The 22,580-nt window shown below is 40.9% G+C and overlaps 1 protein-coding gene across 5 annotated transcripts in view; it reads left to right on the forward strand.

Moving 5' to 3' along the window:
- Positions 1-17,749, forward strand: part of ROR1 (receptor tyrosine kinase like orphan receptor 1) — a 382,105-nt gene extending 364,356 nt beyond the window's left edge. For 4 of the 5 annotated variants that reach the window (XM_057500283.1, XM_036911300.2, XM_036911299.2 and 1 more), the window contains one exon: positions 13,278-17,749. In XM_057500283.1, coding sequence (XP_057356266.1) covers positions 13,278-14,714 — 1,437 coding nt within the window. In that variant the 3' untranslated portion in view covers positions 14,715-17,749. Of the gene's footprint in view, positions 1-8,984; positions 9,140-13,277 lie in introns of all 5 variants that reach the window. The other variant, XM_057500284.1, reaches the window with a different exon arrangement.
- The last annotated feature ends 4,831 nt before the right edge of the window (positions 17,750-22,580 follow it).

The following is a 22,580-nucleotide window of genomic DNA, read 5'->3' on the forward strand; positions in this document are numbered from 1 at the left end:
AAAGTCTTCACACTCAAATTAACTAATCCTTAGTACAGAAGCATAATCAGGACAGACATATAGCCCTCATTTGATTTTACTCTGCTCTGCAGTTAGATTTTTTTTTTTAATTTAAAAAGTCTTAGAAATATTTTAAGCCTATTGGAAAGTCATATTTATTAGTAAGATTTTTGGGTTTCTTAAAAGCTAAAATTTCATTTTTAAGTATTCTCTTCCAAGCAAAACTGCTGTTCTCTTAAGTATGAATTTTTACCATAAAAATGCCCATAGACCAGAAAACTACAGAATTCACTAAGTGGCTTGGAGGATGGGTAAAGGTGGAGGTTCAACTTTTTGGACACCCTAGCTGCTAGCTAGTGGACATAGCATGTTATGTAATATCACACTTAATCCTTACAAAGGTAGAAGAAAAGAGAGAGGTTCATATTATTGTACATTCATGAAGTAACACCTCGTTGTCCTGTCATATATCCCATGACTTCAAACTTCTAGTGCAACCGTCTTTGTTCTGTGAGAATCCTTCCCTGTCATTTCTGTTATTAAGTGTCGAGAAGCCTTAGAAACACCAACATTTTGGGTGGGAGAGGGATTCAGGTCAGTTTGGTTTACGTAGTCACTATGCAGCAGTCACCATTCTGGAGGGATGGGCTCCTCATTACTGTGGCAGGAACCATGGGAAGAGTCACTTCCATTTAGGAAAATTATCAGTTTTGTAGGTCAGCCTCAAAGTTGCAAGTCAATTCCATTTTTAGCGGAGGTTTGATTTGCAGCACATGATATCCAAAAGGTTCAATGTTTTTAGATTTATGCTATTTTTCAAATAAAGATCTCAGAGATCTTTGTGGCATACATAGAGAAAGCCAAATATGTTGATTATGTATATACCAAGGAAGTATTCCAGGAGCTTTTACATTTATCATCTCATTTAATCCTCACAGCTCTTCTAGAGGATAGGTATCATCACTGTTTTACAACCAGGGTAACTGAGATTCATCCAGATTACATAACTTGCTCCAAATCAAAGAGCTAGTAATTGGAAGAGATGAACTGTGAGCATAGGATTTTTCAAGTCTACAGTTCTTGTACTTGCCCCATGATGACTTTTTCACAGAACAAACCTTGCTGGGAAAGAGAGTGGTGGGTGGTGCGAACAACTAACTGTGAGTCCACTTGGTTGTTTTGGGCTGAATACCAGCTACAGGCATCATCCTGGCTTGTGACAAATCCTTGAGAGGCCTGTATAATAGACTCAAGTCTAAAGGCCGGAGCCCCAGTCCTGCCAGGATCATGTGAAATTTGGCCAGAGCAATAATATAGTCCTCCACCCTCTATGGTCATAGAGACAAATGTACCCCAAAGACTTGGTGAAGTAAACATTGTTTTCATCATTTCTGGATCATTTCTGAAGTGTCCCTTGCAAAACATCCCAGTGCCAAAATATTGCCAACACAAGGCTTAGGATTTTGTATCGAGCAATTGTGAACCAGGCTGGAAGGAAGAAGGGCCTGGGTATATTTGCTTGGGTTGAGGAGGAAAAAGGACACAAGAGAACCAAATGCTAATTCTTTTTTTCCTTACTCTCCGAAGAGATTTGGCTTCAATCAAACTTGAGTTATTCAGTTGTTTGTTTTGGTTCTTACTGACTGCCTTTCCTGGAAAAAGCACAAAGGACTTTGTAGACCTTAAAGAAAATTCCTAAATGTAAACAATCAATCTCTAAAACTACTTTGCAAGGTCACTGACACATAAATATTACATGTACCTATGAAATCTAAAGGAAGGGACACACATAAGAAAGAAAGAAAGAAAAAAGTTCTGAGAACAAACAGCCTGCCTGAGTAAAATCAAAAAGCTATTTGGAGGCTGGGATGAAAAAAGAATGAAGGATGGAAGCTGGTCTGCCGTGGCCTGGTTCTTATTTTTCCTTGGTCAATGCAAATCAGAGACTCCAAGATTCTTATTCATTCAAATGACTGTGTCCGTCAGGGTTCAAGCTATCTATTTCCATCTCTCTCCACTTGCTGAGCTGCTGAAATTTTCCCAAGTGTTTAGATTAGAAGAAGAGGCTTCTCTGAGAGATTAGAAATCCATACCCTGCAGAGGGGACAATCGGAAGCCGCAGACAGACTGGCTGACGGGCCCTGGCTACAGTCCCCAGAGACATGGATGGTGAAGTTGGAAGTTAACATTTTTGCTGAGTTTCCTTCTGATCTGTGGGGAAAGGAAGTCAGTGGACCAGAGAGGCATTTAACGCAGAGCCTTTAACAGTCAGGAAGTGGAAGGGCTCCCCCTCGCTCCATCTCCAACTGCCCGGCCACCCTGAGAAGCCAGTGAGCCTCTCTCAGTCTCAATTTTCTCAGCTGTTCAGAGAAGGAAGTGACTGTGTTCATGTAAAGTACTGCTTGTTTATTTTCCTTCCATTCTGCTCAGCAAACGATTTCAAGCCATTCAATTAGATTAGATAATCTCTTCTTTTCCACATTTAAAGTCCTCTGATGAGTACTCTAGTGATACATGAACTAAGGAGGATTTTTCCATATTTCCTTACAAATTTTACAGTCTGAGTGGGTGTTTCTTAGAAGTACTGGAGAAAATGCACCTGCTCCAAGCAGCCTGGAAACCTTAGCTACCCTTCTTTCTGGTTCTTTCCCTTTGCCCCTTCATGAGTGTCATGTGTCTGAAGAACAGGGCAGTCTCCTAAGAGAGAAAAACTGCCAAGCTTGCTCTTGGGGAGCTGGAGAGAGGGCAGAGCCTCTCCTCAGGCACAGGGGCCATTGTCCTTCCCTGTGTAAGTCACCTCCATGGGACTTAGGTGCAGAGAAGTAAGAGGTGGAGTAGTTTGAGAATGGGGGGCAAGAAGAGTGGGTGAGGGGCTGGGGAAAGCAACAGCCGAAGCCTGGGTTGGCCTGGGGACCATACTCGTGCTCCTCCCGGCTGACAGAAGGAACACTGAGGTGAAAGCAGGGTTCGCCTCGCTTTCTAAAACTGGTGGCTATGTTTTACTTCTCAGTTTACCCTCACCTCCTGCCAGCCTCTCTGTTTTTTCACTTCAGGACAATTCATTTGTCCTTTTCTTTTCCAGCCACAGTAGTTTCTGAATGTACTGATGCTTGATTATGTTCTCTGGGCCTGTCCCTTTTGCCAGCCACATGCTTCCATCTAACAATCCCTGCTGCAGTCCAGCTAGCCCTCTGAAGCCCCTGTCCTTACCCAGGGTCACCACACGTGGTGCTAAAACATCCTCAATAACTTTTCCACTCATTCCTTAAAGCCAGTGTCTCCCTAGGCTTCTGAGCTCATTGTTTTATTGGCATGTTCCTCTAGGGAATCATTGGTGATGTAATTTAATCGAATGGCCTTTTTCCAAGTCTTTGTCAAGTCAAATTTCTCTGGAGCATTTCATATTCTTAACTACCATCTTGAACTACTTTTTCTCTTGTCTCTCCTCCTGTCTCCTCTTTCTTCACTGGTTCTCCTTTTCATTCCCTACCTAGGAGCATCCTCTAATGTTTGTCAGTCCTTCCTCCCTCTCCTCCTGTGCTGATTTTGTCCTCCTGCTTCACTTTAGTTCCCAGTTGACATCACGATTCTAAATCTGGAAGGACCGATCTCAAGTTATAAAATTCTTCCTCCCAGAACCCAAGAATCTGTGCTCCCTGAGCCTGAGGTACCTTTCCACACACATTTTTTTCTTCATCTTTTTTTGGGGGAGGTAGTTTGATAAACTTCAAAGAGTGAGGATTTAGAGGCCAAGAGAGACGATTACAAATATTGGCTCCATTGTTTACTGCCATGAGCTCTGAGCCTTTGTTTTCTCATCTATAAAACAAAGACAGATGGCTCTTAATAGTTCTTAATCAGACAATTAGCTTAGTGACCTGGTCTCTGCTCCTTCATGTTGAGTGACCACAGGGCGTCTGAAGAACCTGCTTGAGCAATTCTTATACAACACAGAGAAAATAATATACTCTGATTCAGAAGATGCTTTGGTGATGCCAGCTAAAGAATGTAAGAACCATGACTGGACTTTACTGGGTTCATATTCTGCATGGCTACTATCTTAGTGAGATTCAAGGTTTTGAAATATAAATCAGGCTATGGCTTGGGCCATGGCATTAGTTCATTCTATTTTCACATGAAACCAATAGTGTGGGATAGATTTTAATAGCTGGTTGCATCAGTCATCAACTGATACTGTATACCAAAGAGTATATACATACAGAATCATGTATGAGGAACCACATGAGAGTCATCCGAGCTTAATAATAGCTATCATATTGAATACTTGCTATGTGCCAGACCTGGAGACCATAACAATGGCTACCATTTGTTTTTGGAGTGATTTGTTTTGAGAGATATTTTTGACACTTTGAGATAGTGTGTCTGGCACTTCACAGGTACTCAATAGCTAGAAGTCACTATTATTTTTAATACAGTGATGATAAGAAAAATACAGATCTTTTAGTTGACTCCTAAATGGTATACTCAGGATAATGTATGTGAGCTGGGGAGGAAGCTTTAGGATCCAGCAGCCCACAGCACTGACCAGGCTGAGGACAGAGGCAAGGGAGTCACGGCAGCAATGATAGAGGTGTAGCTCTTTGGATAGATCTGGTATTCCTTGTGCCTATCAGGTTTAGCATAAACCCCCCCGTGTTCCTAACCCAGATAAAACCTACCAGGGTGGAGAGGGTTGGAGAATGAGGACAGGGAGGTAGTCCAGAACAGAGCCTCAGCTTCACCCTGTCTGTAGAAACTTTACTGCTAAAGAGAATTGGTATTATAAATGGATATATTACAAATGGGTATTACAAATAAGTTAAAGTACATCATATGTATTATCTCAATGGAATCTCTATTATAACCTTCTGAAATAGGTACTAAGTGAGCCTGATTTGGGGGGTGAATAAACTGAAGCTTCAGGTTAAGACCTTGCTCACAGTCATGCAGCTAATAAGCCACAGAGCCAAAACTCAAACCCAGGCCTTTGCCATCTCCCTCTGCTGCCTTAACCTTCAGACCAACTGAAACACACAAGCCCAAGTTAGGAGCACCTGGTGGGTCAAACTGATGATAGAATGACTGGCATCTGCTCTGCCTATTTCCAGGCAGAATAGACCCTCTCCCACTGACATTATAAGGTAATTCCACCAGAGAAGCAACCCTGGTCCCCACCATACATTCAAACTGGCTATCAGAAAGTTACATGATAGAGAAAAGAACTGCTTCTGAAGTTAAATCACTTCCAGAAAAGCGCAGCTGAACTCTGAACAAATGTGGTAAACTATTGGATGAAACTCCCTCTAGAATCTGATTACATAAGCCAGAAAGCACTTAACTTAGTTCAGCTGTAGTCTTTGAAAATGTCCATAACCTCCCAAAATAAAATGGTTGTGGCCTTTTAAGCTTTTAAAATGTGATCATTTCCATTTATAAGTAGAGTCCATTGTTTCACAATTCCAACACTGTTCATCTAAGAACCAATAAAATGCACAAGAAAGGAAAATAGACTTTGGAGTCAAGAAGATTCCTGTTAACTGCCAGATCCAGATACTGAGAAATCTGTACACTCTCCAAGGCTCTTGTGCCCAATGCGGGCAAAGGCTGCTGAGGAAAGATTGTGTTCGCTTGTCCAAACCAACCAATGGGAGCGATAGAGAATCAACCAGAGTAAGGCCTAGGTCACAGAGTAACCAGAAAGCAATTACACCTTGACAGTCCACTTTTACACCGCTGGGCCTCATGCTTTTAAAAATATGGAGCTCTCTGAGAATTGAATGAAAATGGCCACATCTTCCCAGAAAAATGCTCCAACTTTGAAGTCACACATAGTTGGATTTGAGTCCTGGCATCACCCCCTAAGAGTTGTGCTTTTTAATCAAGCTACTTGACCATTGAATGCCCTAATTTCTTGATCCATAGAATGGGGATAATCATAGTATGGATCTCGTGGGGTTGTGATGAGGATTAAATGAGTTGATGCATTAAGCACATAGCAAATAAGGGAGTACAGAGTGGTCATCATTAGGGAGACAGCCCAGGGATTTGCCTACCAGCTGTGGGATCACATAACTGCTCTGTTCCTCAGGTTCTTCATCTGTAAAATGGGGATAAAGTCATAGTGCCCAATTTCATGGGATTACTGTGGGGCTGACAGGAGTTAATATGTATAAAGTCCTTACAGCATAAAGTGTAAGCACTCCAAAAAGAAATGGTAGCCATTGTTATCTCAGTATCTGGCACATAGTAGGTATTCAGTACGTGGTAGCTATTATTAAGCTCAGATGATTCTTGTGTGGTTCTTACACTATTCTGTATGTATATACTCTTTGGTATATAATATCAGTTGACTGACTGATGCAACCAGCTATTAAAATCTATCCCACACTATGGGCTACATGTGAAAACAGAATGAATTGATGACATGGCCCAAGCTATAGCCTGATTTATATTTCAAAACCTTGAGACTCTCTAAGACAGTAGCCATGCAGAATATTAAATCAGTAAAGACCAGTCATGGTTCTTACATTCTTTAGCTGGCATTGCCAAAGCATCTTCTGAATCAGAGTATATTATTTTCTCTGTCTTGTATAAGAATTGCTCAAGCAGGTTCTTCAGATGCTCTGTGATCACTCAACATTCAAGGAGCAGAGACCAGGTCACTAAGCTAATTGTCTATCCAGAAAGTCATACTCGTTTATTCCAGTGGATCTCAAAGTAAAGCTTCCAGTTCAGGAGCACCTTTATCACCTGGGAACTTGTCAAAATCTCAGACCTACAGAATCAGAAACTCTGGAAGTGGAGCCTAGCAATCTGCATTTTAACAAGCCCTGCAGGAGCACTGCTCCTCCTATTCCATTGCCTGTTCTGATGGTCACTATGCTGGTCAGTACTTGAGATTCAGAGAGCAAGTAAGTCCCACAGAAACACAGATCTCAGGGAAAACTGCTTCTAAAGAGAAAAAGTATCTGGCAGTATCCCCCTTTTACCCAAAATACCCCTTTAATTTTAACAAGGCCAGGATCTGCTTCATTATAACTCTAATGGGGCTGAGGACAAATGCCACTGTCTGGAACCTTCTCTTCCTACAGACATGTGTGTCCACCTAGAACTGGAAAATGTATAGCAAAAGAGATATTTTAAAGGGTAACAGTCTTGGGGCACTGGGCCTGGGAAAGGACCCAGTACAGGGGCTGCAGAAACTACAGGGGGAGAATTGGGTCAGTTGTATGTACATGCACTTCAGTTCTCCTTCAGTTCCTGCTGTGGAAGCCACATTCCTGTACTGGGCCCTGGTTCTCTCTACCTCATGTGGCTCTGCTTTTTTTTTTTAATCTGTGTGTCTACTAGAAGCTGGACTCAAAAGTAGAGTATTCATTCCCTACTTTAGAGGCAGTAAGTCACAAAGTGGGATCCGTGCTGCACACAAATGGTGGTGGTCATCACAAAACCTTCACCTCATTTCCTATGGTAATCACTCACGTCAAGTGCCTGGGAAATGGCAGATTGGTAGTGAGCTGTGTCACCCAGAGGAGTCATTTCAAATGCGCTATCACCCATGGTTAACTTCCCAAAGTGGAAAGAGGTGAAGTCACTGAGTCTGTCCTCCTTATCCATCTGCCACCTACATAATTACAATTTTTTAAAACTCAACCCACAGTCCATTGCTTTCATATCTAACATTATTACATTTAAAAGGGTCACATGTCCCACTTAGTATTCATCTCTCTGGTGAAATGACCCAGCACCACCCACTGGCCTGACCTCTGTGTCCGCAGTTTAGACAGTGCTGCGTACTCACATCTGACTCACATCCAAGTGATTCACATCTACACTGTTTTCTCTTCATTTTCCTTCTGTGAAGAGCTCATTTAAGCTCTAATGTAGTTGCTCTTCAAAAATTGCTATAGGAAGAAGCCACAATTGAATTTTAGAATGATATATCAACTTTACATCAACTTTGATTTTTCTCCCCTGCAAAATTATATAATTTTTAAAACCATGCTGAGGCAGATGTGTGTTTACTTTGAGAAGTAAAAATGTTAACATTTAAACTGAAAGCCTGTTTCAGTTTTTAAGGTACTTAATTGCCTTACAGCATATAATAAACGGAGCCCATCTTGTCATTCAACTAATGGAGGGAGTGATAAAGAGATAGGAGCCCAGGACCCTATTCATTCCAATTTTCCTTTGTACTTGGTTTACTTTGGCACTGTGCCTCCTGTGTATTTTACACTTCTTTACATTTTGTACATCCCTGTATGACAAATACTTGTCAAACAAAAACTAAACAGATTTATAACCCCTTAACTTGAAATGAGCCAAAATTGAACTGCCAAAACTTTATGACTTCATTTTCTTTCATAGTTTTCCACTACATTGGTTCAAACAGACAAACCCCACTTGAGGTCAAGCAGAGGTCATTTCACTTTCATTACTAAAATATAATTTACAATATGCCAGACCTAAACAAGTTTAGCCTAAAGGGTTTGTATAATGTAAACCATCTGTTCCTCAACAATACAGCTAATTTCCTGCCGTCACCGTACAGTCTGCTGACTGCTTCTTTAAGGGTTTTTATGATTTTTTAACTAGTTCAGGATTTATGTAAAATTTGAAAATGAGTCTATAGTTAAGACACATTTGTACCAAGTAACTTGAGCATTTTTAAAATGCAAATCACTGTGTGAATTGTTCTGTTGAAACCAAGCTCCGAGCAGTTTTTTCTGGGTACTTCCAGGCTGGCTGCTATACAGGTGTTCCAAGGAAGGGTTTTATAAAATCTGCCCTTTTAGGTGCTTTCTGCTTTTCTCTTTCCAAAGCAAATTCCCAAATTTGGTTATGACTGGCTCTGGTGAACTACTCCTTCCTTCTGGAGGCTGGAGAAGAATTGGTATTATAAGCCATATGGCCTACTGGATATTGGTGAGATATGACAAGACACACTTTGGGGTCAAAATGTACTCTGTCATTTGTCTGAACAGGGAGAAAGAACAGTTACAGTTCCACAGAGTGACTGCACACTGAAGGCTGACCTCACAGCCCTGCAAGGTGTCAGGCCCCAGGCTGAGCCTCCAGAGACATTCTGTGTCACACTGGGATTGCCGGCCAGCAGGCTTCTCTGGTTTCAAGGAGAATGGTATGGCCCAAAGCAGGAGGCCTTGGACATGCAAGTGCAGCTCTTTTGGCTCTCCTCAAAATTCTTGATACTTTTCTAAGCCTCTTCCTCCATCTGTAAAATGGCAAGCGTATGAGTTCTTCTTCCAAAGGCCAACAGAAGGGAACACATTTGCTTACCTCAGTGTATGGGAATGCAGCCGCCTGCTTAGCCATGAAGCCCCAGGGGCCATGTGTCAGGCTGGTGCCAAGGGCCTGTCTACCACCTCTTCTCTTCCAGTCCCCAGAAGTTGGGCCTGCTTGCTTCCTTTTCCTGTCTGCCAACATTCAGTGTTCCACATGGGTTCTTGCTCCCTTCACCTCTGTCTGCATCTCCCAGAATCCTAGAGGAGCAGGCCACAGGCCACTCAAATTCTCACCCACCCTCCGGCTCCCAAATTAACTGTTGTTTTTTAAGACTTAAAAACAATCTAACAACTACAGAAGAACAGAGGAAGATTAATAAGAGGAAACATAACACTTATTTTTTGAAACATAGAAAAAATATAAAGAATTTATAGAAGACTATCTAGAAGTTCTTAGGGCTGTAAAGGATCTGAATCACTTAATCACTTACCTTTACTCCACCTTCTGGATAACTTCCATAATAAGGATAGTAAGATTGAGTTAAGAGCAATTTCTAGGTGGAAATTACTTTCATACACTGTTACATTTAATCCCTACAGTAACTATGGAAGGTAGATATAATATTATTTCATGGACACGGAAACAGAGGTACAGAAAAGTTAAGAAACTCACCTAAGGTCCACCAACTCATATATAGGATTTACCCAACAGGGTTGTTGTGTTAAAAGAGTTAATATCTGTTCAGTGCTTAGAACAGTGTCTGGCACATAGTAAGTGCTATATGAGCATTAACTATTATTAATAAAAAGAAACAGGTCCAAGATGCAAATGCAGATTTGTATGAGTCCAAAGGTCGCGTGGTTTGAGCACACCATACCTCCTTAGGGTTGGTTTCAGCAAGCGTGGGAAGAGGGAGGAGTCTTAACTCCACATCATATCAATCTAATATTCCCTGGGTTTAGTCCCTGGCTCCCATTTTCCCTCAAAAGAAGTTCATTACTCAGTCTCTTGCCCTTCTCTTTCACCAAAGCCTAGGGATTCTGTTTAAATAAAAAAATAATTTGTACTTATTGTGCCATTCAAGGGACCCTCACATAAATTGGATTCATTTAAATCATCAGGAAAAGTCCTGATAGAAATCCCAGCTTTAAGCTCATGCAGGAAAAATTCCCCTTAGGTTACTCTTGCCACAAAAGCAAAATCATCCGAAAGCTGCAAGAGAAACCCTGGGTTGGCTCTAATGGCCACGTTTCCCATCACCCGCCAGCGGCTCTCACGAAGGAATGCCACACCTCCCCCAAGAGTCCAGCCCCTAGCGGTGAAGGGAAAACAGTGGTGGACCTGTGACTGCAGATGGAATTTCCTGATTCAATCAGATGGATATTGTTTGTATGTTTTGAAATTATTTATTTTTTTGAATTGGTAACATATTTGCCTGGTTCAAAATTGGTAAAGTATAAAAAATCTGCCACCTCTGTCCCCGTCCTCCTAGTTCCACCTCCACACTTCCCAAGAAACCCTGCTGTTCCCTGAGTACCCTTGCGGAGTTTCTCTATGCATATGCAAAGAAATAAAAGTACATTTATTCTTTTTCTCTTCCTCTTCCACACAAAAGCAGCGTACAGCATTTACTGTTCTTTTGCTTTTTATTTTTACCTTAGCAGTAGGATTTGGGGGATCTTCCATACTAGTACACAGAAAGCATCCTCATTTGTTCTTATAACTATATCATGTCCTATTTACTGGCTCCACCATAACTAACCAGTCTCCTCTAGGGCTTGTCATTTAGTTGTTTCTAATCTTTTGCTATTACAATTCTGTAGTGAATGGGACTATTATAATATTGTAGTGAATGGGGCTGAATATTTAAAGCAATGTGTCACTATTATTTTCAGCAGAAATAACTTTCCTATAAGACATTTCCAAAATCAAACCCCATGAGATCTGCTTTAATGAATAAATGAGACCTGTTTATATTAAGAAACATTATTTGCATGGAAGAGTTAATGTTCCAAAGTCCCCAGTTCCATTTTGGTCTTTGAAGTGGGCATTTTGCTGCAAGTTTATTTACACTTATAATTAGGTTAGTTGGCATTTTGCCCTGGAAAATATCAGCCTAGAACAGAGCTAATTATCATGAATTCTTAATTAGTGAGTATGGATTAGAGAAATTTTTACCTAATTTTCTAAACTGTTGTTTTAAACTCTGTACAGAGAGCTCTGAATTCCATATGTATTTGCAACACTGTCAGCTTCAATTGAGATACTCAGAGCAGTATTCTTTTTCTAAAAAACAAGGATTTAAAGTACAGGGATTATTTTAAAAATCAGTTTATATACAAATGCATTGCTTTTAAGACTTTTTTCTTAACAAATTAAATGTCAGGCTAGATTTAAGGTGAATTTCAAAAATAGTAAAAAAAAAATAGTGAAAACATACTGTGGACATTTACTGCCAAGATCAAGTGTCAAAATTGAATACAGTTGACCCTTGAACAACATGGGTTTGAACTACATGGGTCCACTTATATGCAGATTTTCTCAGTAAATACACTGGAGAATTCTTTGGAGACAATTTGAAAAACATTTTCTTTTCTCCAGCTGTACTTTATGATAAGAATATGGTATATAATGTATATTTCACACAAAATATGTGTTAGTAGACTGTTTATATCAGTAAGACTTCTGGTCAAAAACAGGCTATTAGTTTTTGGGCAGCCAAAAGTCAACATGAATTTTTGACTGCATGGGTATCAGCACCTCTAACCCCTGTATTGTTCAAGGGTCAGCTGTACTTATTTTCATTGTGAGCTAGATGCTTTTCCCTGTTTTAAGGTCACTCAGTCAACACCCCGGTTGTGAAGCCCTGGGGATATCAACTGGGACAAAGGACAATGCCTCCCTTCAAGAAACTGAAATTTGACTGAGAGGACAAAATATATTCATAAATAGAACAGCATCAGCAAGATATTAATAGCTGAAAGTCAAAATTGCACTTACCATGCACCAGACAGCATGCTGAGTACTTTCAAATGTTAACTTATTAAATAAGTGCACAGGAACCCTTCAAGATAAGTATAATTATTATCAACTATTATTATTCCATTTTATAGATGAGGGAATCAAAGCACAAGGTGGTTAAATATTGTACCTATGGTCACAGCTTGTACACGGAAAGGGCAGGATTCAGACTCAAGTTATCTGACAGTAGAGGCCCCCCGCTGCCTCTTGCATGTGGTGGCATTTAGAGCATGAAGCAAAAGGACTCCAGAGGAGACCCATAGGGTCAGGGGGAGTTTCAGAGGAAGCAAGAATTTGACAAGTAGAGAGGAAGGAGCACATCCTAAACCTCCCTGCCTCCACTATGAGCATCACAGAAGGACAGTCTTTCATTTTGTTTTCTCTAGTTTTTCACACAATAAATATGCTGAGCAAAGGGAAGCATTGCAGGAACACAGGTATTAGGCAGGAATGTGCATGGTGTATGGAGGTGGACAATGAGGAGACACACTTAATTAACGGGATGCTATCATAAAAGAGGGAGTAAGGGTAGAGGGGTAAGGGACCAAACACACCCGAAGTGCCTACCAGGCAAGAATTAAGGCTGTGTCTCTGCAGCAGTGCGTCTCACTCTAACGTTCCTGAAATCACCTGGGCCTTCTTACATGCACATTCTGATTCACTAGGTCTGAAGTGGGCCAAAGAGTCCTCATCCGTAGTAAGCTTAAAGTAATGCTGAAGTTGGTGGTATCAAGACTACATTTTGAGTAGCAAGCTTCAAGGTGACAGCTGGAACCGTTGTGGGAGCAGGAGTAGTGGCTGGCGGGATAGGGGCGTGATAGAAACCTGCCTATGGCTCCTCCTCTAAGTGGCAGCCAACAGTTTTGAAGACTCACAGACCTATAATCAATATTTTCTTTATATTTTCTGATTTATAGAACCTTGCTTTATATGACCCACCCCTCCTTTCAGACACCAAGATGGCTTGCCTTAAGAAATGTTTTGAATCACACTTTCCCTTTCTTTTCCTACAGAGCAAGGCTAAAGAGCTGCCCCTTTCTGCTGTACGTTTTATGGAAGAATTGGGTGAGTGCACCTTTGGGAAGATCTATAAGGGCCATCTCTATCTCCCAGGCATGGACCATGCTCAGTTGGTAGCTATAAAGACCTTGAAAGACTGTAACAACCCCCAGCAATGGACAGAATTTCAACAGGAAGCCTCCCTGATGGCTGAACTACACCACCCCAACATTGTCTGCCTTCTAGGTGCTGTCACTCAGGAGCAGCCTGTGTGTATGCTTTTTGAGTATATGAATCAGGGGGATCTCCACGAGTTCCTCATCATGCGATCCCCACATTCTGATGTTGGCTGTAGCAGTGATGAAGATGGAACTGTAAAGTCCAGCCTGGACCATGGAGATTTTCTGCACATTGCGATTCAGATTGCAGCTGGCATGGAATACCTATCTAGTCACTTCTTTGTCCATAAGGACCTTGCAGCTCGCAATATTCTAATCGGGGAGCAACTTCATGTAAAGATTTCAGACCTTGGGCTTTCCAGAGAAATATACTCTGCTGATTACTACAGGGCACAGAGTAAGTCTCTGCTGCCTATTCGCTGGATGCCCCCTGAAGCCATCATGTATGGCAAATTCTCTTCTGATTCAGATATCTGGTCCTTTGGGGTTGTCTTGTGGGAGATTTTCAGTTTTGGGCTCCAGCCATATTATGGATTTAGCAACCAAGAAGTGATTGAAATGGTGAGAAAACGACAGCTGTTACCATGCTCTGAAGACTGCCCGCCCCGAATATACAGCCTCATGACAGAGTGCTGGAATGAGATTCCTTCCAGGAGACCAAGATTTAAAGATATTCACGTCCGGCTGCGATCCTGGGAGGGACTCTCAAGTCACACCAGCTCTACTACCCCTTCGGGAGGAAATGCCACCACACAGACGACCTCCCTTAGTGCCAGCCCAGTGAGTAATCTCAGTAACCCCAGATACCCCAATTACATGTTCCCAAGCCAGGGTATTACACCACAGGGCCAGATTGCAGGTTTCATTGGCCCACCAATACCTCAGAACCAGCGATTCATTCCTATCAATGGATATCCAATACCTCCTGGGTATGCAGCATTTCCAGCTGCCCACTATCAACCAACAGGTCCTCCCAGAGTGATTCAGCACTGTCCGCCTCCCAAGAGTCGGTCCCCGAGCAGCGCCAGTGGGTCAACTAGCACTGGTCATGTGCCCAGCTTGCCCTCATCAGGATCCAATCAGGAAGCAAATATTCCCTTACTACCACACATGTCAATTCCAAATCATCCCGGTGGAATGGGTATCACTGTTTTTGGCAACAAATCTCAAAAACCCTACAAAATTGACTCAAAGCAACCATCTTTGCTAGGAGACTCCAGTATTCATGGACACACCGAATCTATGATTTCTGCAGAACTGTTAAATGCATGACTTTTGTAAATGTGGTATACAGGAGAAACCAGAAAGCTGTAGAAAAGATTTATATCCAAATGATTTTATTAAAGTAAGGTTCTCATTTAGCAGACATTGCAACAAGTATCTTCTGTGAAGTTAACTGTGTCCTACCAGCAGGGCAGATGCCAGCCAGAGGAAAAAGCATTGTGGGATTAACACCCCTTCAGGGTAATGACCTGCCATTGGGACTGGCACATGGGGTTTCAAGTAATGAAAACTGAAAACCCATGAAGAGGAAAAGAACCTTGCAATTAATACCAAGCCAAAAAGGAAAAGTCAGATGGTGCTCTGTGTATTCATCTTCGGTCACCATGACTGGTCTCTTCCCAAAATGTATATACCACAGCATTTGTCTACCTGCTGTCTTTTCTTCAGAACAGGTGTTCAGGAATAAAGTTGGTTCAATTTAGACTCCACGCATGGAAATGATGCTCAGAATCAGTGAGGAAACTTCAGGCCAAATTTGAAATCCCAGTTGGAAATGAGCCATAAGACAAGTGTAAGATCCCCTGAAGCCTCCTACACAGCAGGGCTTCCTTGGGAAAATACAGTGTGCCTCTCTGTGCTCTCCTCTGCTGATCGTGACAGCCTTTTCCACAGCGTGTTCACACAAGCCCTTGAAATGACATACGGCATCAGACCATAAGAAGGCCAGAAGTGGTTTCTGGAATTTATTGGCTGATAGTTCACTTCATTGCTTTAGAAACGAGGCACCAAAGGAAGCACGGGAGAATGGCCCCACAACCTAGAACAGCATCCCTGGGAGAGGAACAAGTTTCCCATGGGGTCAGCCTTACAGGACCTTCCCTGAACCAATAACATTGAATAAATGTGTGGCTGCAGACAAGCCTATCGGTGCTTGCAACCTCCTGCCTATGAGTTGTCCAAGGTATAGGGGTGTTCACAATCAGTGGGCTCTGGGGAAGCAGTAAACTCTATGACACCAATATTTAGTTAATTTAAAGTTTCTTTCTTTTTTTTTTTATTTCTGATCTGGAAATGTTCACAGATTTTATTGCAGCACCAAGAGTTATGACAATTTATTATTAGAATTAGTTGGACTCCAAAGACTATGAATTCTATCTTACAAAATATTACAGCATTTTTTAAAAAAACAAACAGTGAGTTCTCACTTCAAAGATTACCAAGAGCTGAATTTTCTAAGCTGGTAAATAGAGGCAAAATGATCATTTGTGTCTTGGAGGTATCAAATGTGCATCTCATGCCATTTACCTGTAGCCAACTTCGGCCATGTTCAGAATTCTTATGGGTTTCAAGTTTTATGTAGAAAGGAATGTTATGTTTGATTTGTATGTTGTTAAAAAAAAACTCCTTTAATCTAAAAACAATGTCTGCAAGTCTCATTTTTAAAAAAATTTTACAGTTGAAAGAGACTTACCGAGAGACTTACAGAATATAAAGTAATTCCTGGAAGTAATATTTGATGAGGAAAATGTAAGAGAATTAAAAGAACACTGATGTTTCAATTACATTAAAAAAAAAATACAATTAGGATGAGAAATCAAAGAAGTGTGTCTACCAAAATGTGCTGGAATTTTCCCAAACACTGAATCTTCAGATAATAAATATGGACTCATAGGTACTGTGAACTCAAAGAATTGACTATATCCAGATTTATTAGGAAATAAATTAAGACATATTTTTAAGGCATAAATAAGCTGATTCAGAAGTCACATTTCTTAACATTAGGTAGAGGAGAATATTTGTATCCTTTTGTTGCTATGCAACTGTTTAATGGTGAAGAGTCAAACCACAATTTTGTATATCATATGACAATCAATTGTTTTCCAAGAATATTTATTATTTTAAGTAAACACAATTTCAGTGAATCTGAGTTTTTCTAGAAGTCCCTTAAAGGGAAATTTACCTTCCATGAGCCAGTAAAATACCTATTTTGGAAAAACATTACTATGGTTAAAAAATAAATTCAAGTTAGTTTTTTATAAAGAACTGTAACATTTATTTTAAACATTTTATAATTACTGAATTCATTAAGGTGAACAAACTAAATTTCAAAACCACTTGTAATAATGTATTTTATAATAGCACTGTGATACCACATACACAGTCCCTTTTGTATTAAAATAGTATTTTTTCACAAACTGAAAAATATCTTTTGCTTTGTTGACATTTTGTAAGATGACCTTATTTTCAGATCTTTTCTTTTTTTGCACAAAACAATGTTTATGGTTTGTATCACAGAAGTGAAAATATATCTGCATTTTTATATCTGGTCTGTTTCCTTATTTCCTTTATTTGTTTTTTCTCAGTATAGATTTTCTTCAAATATATAGTGGTAGTATTCAGATATCTTGCCCTGCCATATCTTTTCTTATTTTCATTGCATGCATTTAATCACTGTATTACTTAATGTTTGATTTGTTATTATGGGCATTTCACATAGACAAGCATGGAATGTAATGACAAAAAGGTTATTTTATATTGAGGATATATGCATTTGTATCTCACACACCAGAGATTATATTAAACACTGATTATTTTATGCTGCTGTTTATTAAAAAAGTTTACTTAAAATATTATTTCCTGAATCATGGAGGTATTTGGGAATTTTACTGTTTTTTCTCTAATGACTGATGTTTCATAGGAAGAGAAATCATAATTCCCCTTTACTACTATTTCATTGAAGTGATTTTTTTTTTAAGTAGGTTTTTAAGAGACTTGGGCATTCTTTTGCTAGTGGCCATAGTGGAAAGGAGAATTCCAGTGATTTCAGGACCACATATTATCCACCTATATATGGCAAGATTTTAATTTTTAAAATCAAAATAATATACTGAATAACTACTTTACAACCAAATGGAACGTAAAACTGGTTTTAGAAGTTGCATTCTTTTCTGCCTTGATGTTTCTCTATGAACTTAGACTTCAAAAATCATGTCTTAGAACTCTGAAGACAAAAAAGCTGTGTGCATCTTATCATGTTCAACTTAGATTCCAACCATATTGATAAAATAAAAGAAATGTGGCCATTTAATTGTCACAGCTTATCTTTATGACCTTATTTGCCCAAAAGAAAGGGTTCCCCATCTGGCGATTAATACACACTGTCAAGGAAAATGAGTATCATTATGAAAGTTCAAAGAACATGTTCATTTCTGCTATTTAATACAGAAGGGAATACAATAAAACCTTCAGAGCCTTATCCATCTGTTTTAGGTACAGCTCTTGTCACCACCTCAGCGATCAAACTCAATAAAGAAATCACTTCACATGGCAGTGAGATCAGTCTCAGGTTGAGTTTCTCCCTCTCGCCTGAATTCCTCAGTCTGCTCCTCACTCCCATTTCCTTCTTATGTCTCTCCAGGCTCTTCCCCTCCCACCATCCCATCCCTTCAACTCTGTGATTTGAGCCTTGCCCTTAATTGCCTAATCACCAACATCTGCAAGCTTGCAGCACCACCTCAGATAATGCCTCAATACAAGCCACTAAATAATGATTAAAGAGGAGCTCTGTTATCTACACACCTTCAGAGATGAGTGCCTATCTCAGTGATTCTCAAAGCATGGTCCTCAGACCAACAGACCTTGGAACTTGTCAGAAATGCAAATTCTCAGGCTCCACTTAGAAATACTGAATCAGAAATTCTGGGGATGCAACCCAGCAATCTGTGCTTTATCAGGCCCCTTCCAACACTCTAAAAATTGAGAATCACAGAACCAGCCTAATTTAAAGCCTGGGGTGGTGGTCATTACATTCTTAGTAATGTATATATGAGCATTTAATAACACTTTGGTCCCCTTAAAGGAAATCAAGTTTTAATAAAAAATTCAGCACTAAAAACCTTTTGCTTTAACCACTTGACAATTGGCTATATATATATATATATATATATTTTTTTTATTAAGGTATGATTGATACACACTCTTATGAAGGTTTCACATGAAAAAACAATGTGGTTACTACATTTACCCATATTATCAAATCCCCACCCATACCCCAATGCAGTCACTGTCCATCAGTGTAGTAAGATGACAATTGGCTATATATTGTAATTGTTCTCTTGGATAGAAAACTAACAGTACCTGGCCTTTTCTGTTGCCTAGAACTCCTTTCTAGTTCACTCAAGCCCCACATTCTTGGATAGTAAGCAAAGCTTTTCCCTTCAGATGGACAAGCTCAAAAGACACGGTCTCTTACTCTGCCTTTTTTTAACTCCTTGCACTGATGATTGACACAATGAAAAGAACTCTCTGTGTTGCAACTTGACAAAGTTAAGGTCAAGGACAGGTTGGTCTTTCTTGGGAGGAAACATGGCCCAGCTCTCTGTCAGCATCAAGCAGAAGCAGCTGCAGAGGCTCCCCGCTCCACTGAGCTTCCTGTAACAGCCTGACCCAGTTGGCTGGCTGTGGTCACCTGTGGCTTGTTCCACCGTGTTCCTTTGCCAGCTGCAGTCCATCATTCCCCTCCAGGCAGCCGGGAACACTTCTCTGCTCGGGCTCTACTCCCCACTGACTTCAGAGGGCTGAAAGCTGGAAGGGAGGACAGCAAGAGGGATGCAAGGGAGGTGCTAGAGGTAAAGCTCATACTCTTCTTAATTTATGAGCATTTTCTTTCAGCCAAGCTAAGGAGGGAGTGCTCTTAGAGGAGAAGGAACAAGGGAGCACACACATAAGAGGAAAATTTTTACAGCCCAAATATGACCACACCTGAAGTTTGTTACCATAGATGTCACGAGTATTAGGACACTATTAACTCAGAGGAGGGAGAGATTTACAAACCATCAAAGTACTCCAGGTCAATGTAACCCTCTGGGAAATTAGGTTGGGAAGGCTTTAAACATGAAGACATCCAGGGAGAAGGTCTGCTGACATAGCCATGAGGAGTTGGGTTCTCGCCACCTCTGAACTATTCACTGACAAACAAGTACTGTAACTTGCCGAGCAGGCCTGGTGTGATGCTCATCCTCACCGGAGTGGCCAGGTTGGTAAATATTCTCATCCAGGTATTAGGTATGTTAGGAGAAGGGTCTTTCTTTAAATTTGGCTAGGATATTTTTCACACTGTGAAAAAGGTCATATTTTGATGTGCTGAATAAGGAGAACTCAGGGAATATTCAATTAGAAGGGAAGTCATTCTAAATATCACTCTCATGGACTTGTGCTCTGTTTTAAATTCAAATATATGCACAAAACAACAGAACCACCTGCACACAACCAAAGATGAGTGCTAAAGCTTCCCGCCTGAGGGGCACCTGGTCCTTGGGTAAGAAGCAGGGAGGTCAGGCTCCATTCTGCAGCAGGTGTTCCTTAGCCATTACAGTCCTTGGGTACTGGAACTGGAACTCCAGGTATCACTTGGGTCCACTCTAATACGATTCCCTGAAAGGTATTTTTTAAGACTACGTACATGAAAATCACTTGAAAGGCACTGAAACTCCCAACTGCATGATTTAGGTAATCTACCAAGAATCAACCTAGTAAAACTAAAACCGATATTCAGACAAAATGATAGCTTAGGATTTATTTGTACTTGCGAAGTTCACTCTGGAAATAGGATGCATTGATTGTTTTGGTCAGCTTGGCTGCAGCGGTAACTCCAAAATCTCGGAGGCTTGCCTTGTAAGAGCAAATGTTTACTTCCTGCTCGTGTCAGTCAGCAGAGGTGGGCCTGCTGTTCCTACGGGGCTGCTCCCATGTCTCTGCAGGGCCAGCTGCTCTCATGGCACAGGCACAAGAGCAAGAGGCAGAACTGAGATGCAATCATGAGAAAACCTGCTCAGACAGGCTATGTATCACGTCCTTCTCTCACATCCTCTGGGTCAACACAAACTGAGGCCAAACCTGACTGTGGGACATGGGTATGTCTCAGCCTCTGAGAGACACTGCAAGTCACACTGTCACAGTCACAGGCAGGGATGTAGAATCTTCCAGCAGGGAGTGGGAGAATAGTTGGGAACAATAACACAATCCTCAAACCAGCTGAAGCCCTGAGTGCATCGAGTCCATATACAAACCCACCAGCGCCCTCCTCTCCTCTCGGATTGGTGGCAGACATCACTAGTTGGAGGTTGCCCCAGCTGAGCTCAGATTTAGCCTTACAGTTTTCAACATACTGCTCTCGATAACCTACTAATCAGTCACAAATAGCATCAGAAATGAAACTCATTAGCTATCCCTGCACTAGAGCAAGTTATCAAACCAGGTTATCACAGTGATCCAGGGAGATTCCAAAAAATTACAACCTCAGGAACACCCAGAATGTAACAGAAAAGCTACCTCAGAATCTCCTGTAAATTCCTCAGACAGAGCATACAACACTGTGCATGTAGCCTCCCTCACCCATGGGATCTGGAGGCAGCAGAGGCCGGGAGCTTACAGCATGGACTTTCCATCCACCCGTGAGGCGGATGACCCCGAGTAGGTAAGGCAGTCTCTACTTCCTTATCCATAAAATGGTGTATGTGTGGCATAAAGGCTAAAAGTAAAAGGTCTGATGTCAGATTGCCTGGGCATAAATCTCCCCTTCACCCCTTGGTAACCACATGAATTTAGATAAGTTACTGAATAGCTATTTCTTTGTCTGAAAAAATATCTATTTTGAGGCTAATTAGCTTAAATGAGCTAATTCATGTAAGCTGAAGAGAAGAGTGCCTGACACAAAGTTCTCTAAAGTCCATATAATTTTATAATTTTTATAATACTTTCAGAGTTGATATGAGCATTTAATGAGACTATGTATAAATATATGAGAAGTATTTGGCACATAGTAGGTACTCAGAAGGGGGTAACATTACTGTTATTCAATGTGTTTTAAGCAGTTTTTATATAGAAATACGTTATTTTCTAATGTGATAAAATATTTAGAGCACAAAATGGTCTACTTATTATTCATATACATGCCATAAGGTAGAACACCCAGAACACCCAGTATTGGTACCAGTGAGGTGAGGGTGGACTTATCCCTTCAATAATTTCCATCATCTCCCATCAAACCACCTCTAATAAACATACACTAAATAAAAACAGCTTCGAGACATATCCTTAAGCCATCCCTAAACCATAGGTCACCCCTTATACCCCTCCAAGCCAATTGCCACCACAAAGCTTCTCCCATGTTGAAATTGAGCTACCCCTGGGGCAACTGAGAGCATTATGAAAGGTATATTAACTGATAAATGTGAAGGAAACCTAGAATAATTACATCTTTTGAGCAGTTTCTCTCCCCCCGCACACACATAACCGTCACAGTGGTACTTAAATATTAAATGCAGTATCTCTCAACAATGGATGGCCCCATGTGGGGAATGAACCTAAAGGAGGAGGTCTGATTCTCCTAAAACACTTCAGTGCAAGTTAAGAACTCTGGCAGGCACAGCCCCTTCATCACAGACATCCCTAAAAGCCTCTCCTAACAGAATTCTGAGCACTATGTTTTAGAACTGGGGGTTTGGGTACCAGCCTGCCATAGAAAACAAATTGGGCTCCTCTAAACCCCAAGCTCCAAAAGCAAGTAAACAGCTGTAGCCAAGTTGTCTACCCAATCCCCACCCTGAGAAAGTCCTTGATGCCCACACTAGGGTGACTGGCTGTGCCAGTCTACTGGGGATTATCCCAGTTTTTAGCAGCCCAGTCCCAGGCAAATCTGTACCCTTGGTCACCACAGCTAAAGCAAAGAAGGCGAAACAATAACCAGCACGTACGGATTCTGAACTTCTCTCTGTTAGGTAGACACAACTATAGATATAAATAATGATCAAGTGGCCCCTGCATTTCAGGTGCCTTTCAAGAAGAAACTGAATTATTTTGTAATTAATACAACTGAAATTTGGAGGAGCCTAACTTTGCAAAGGGGAACCCAAG

Source organism: Manis pentadactyla, chromosome 4, assembly GCF_030020395.1.
Source record: "Manis pentadactyla isolate mManPen7 chromosome 4, mManPen7.hap1, whole genome shotgun sequence".
In the NCBI taxonomy this organism is placed as follows: Eukaryota; Metazoa; Chordata; class Mammalia; order Pholidota; family Manidae; genus Manis; species Manis pentadactyla.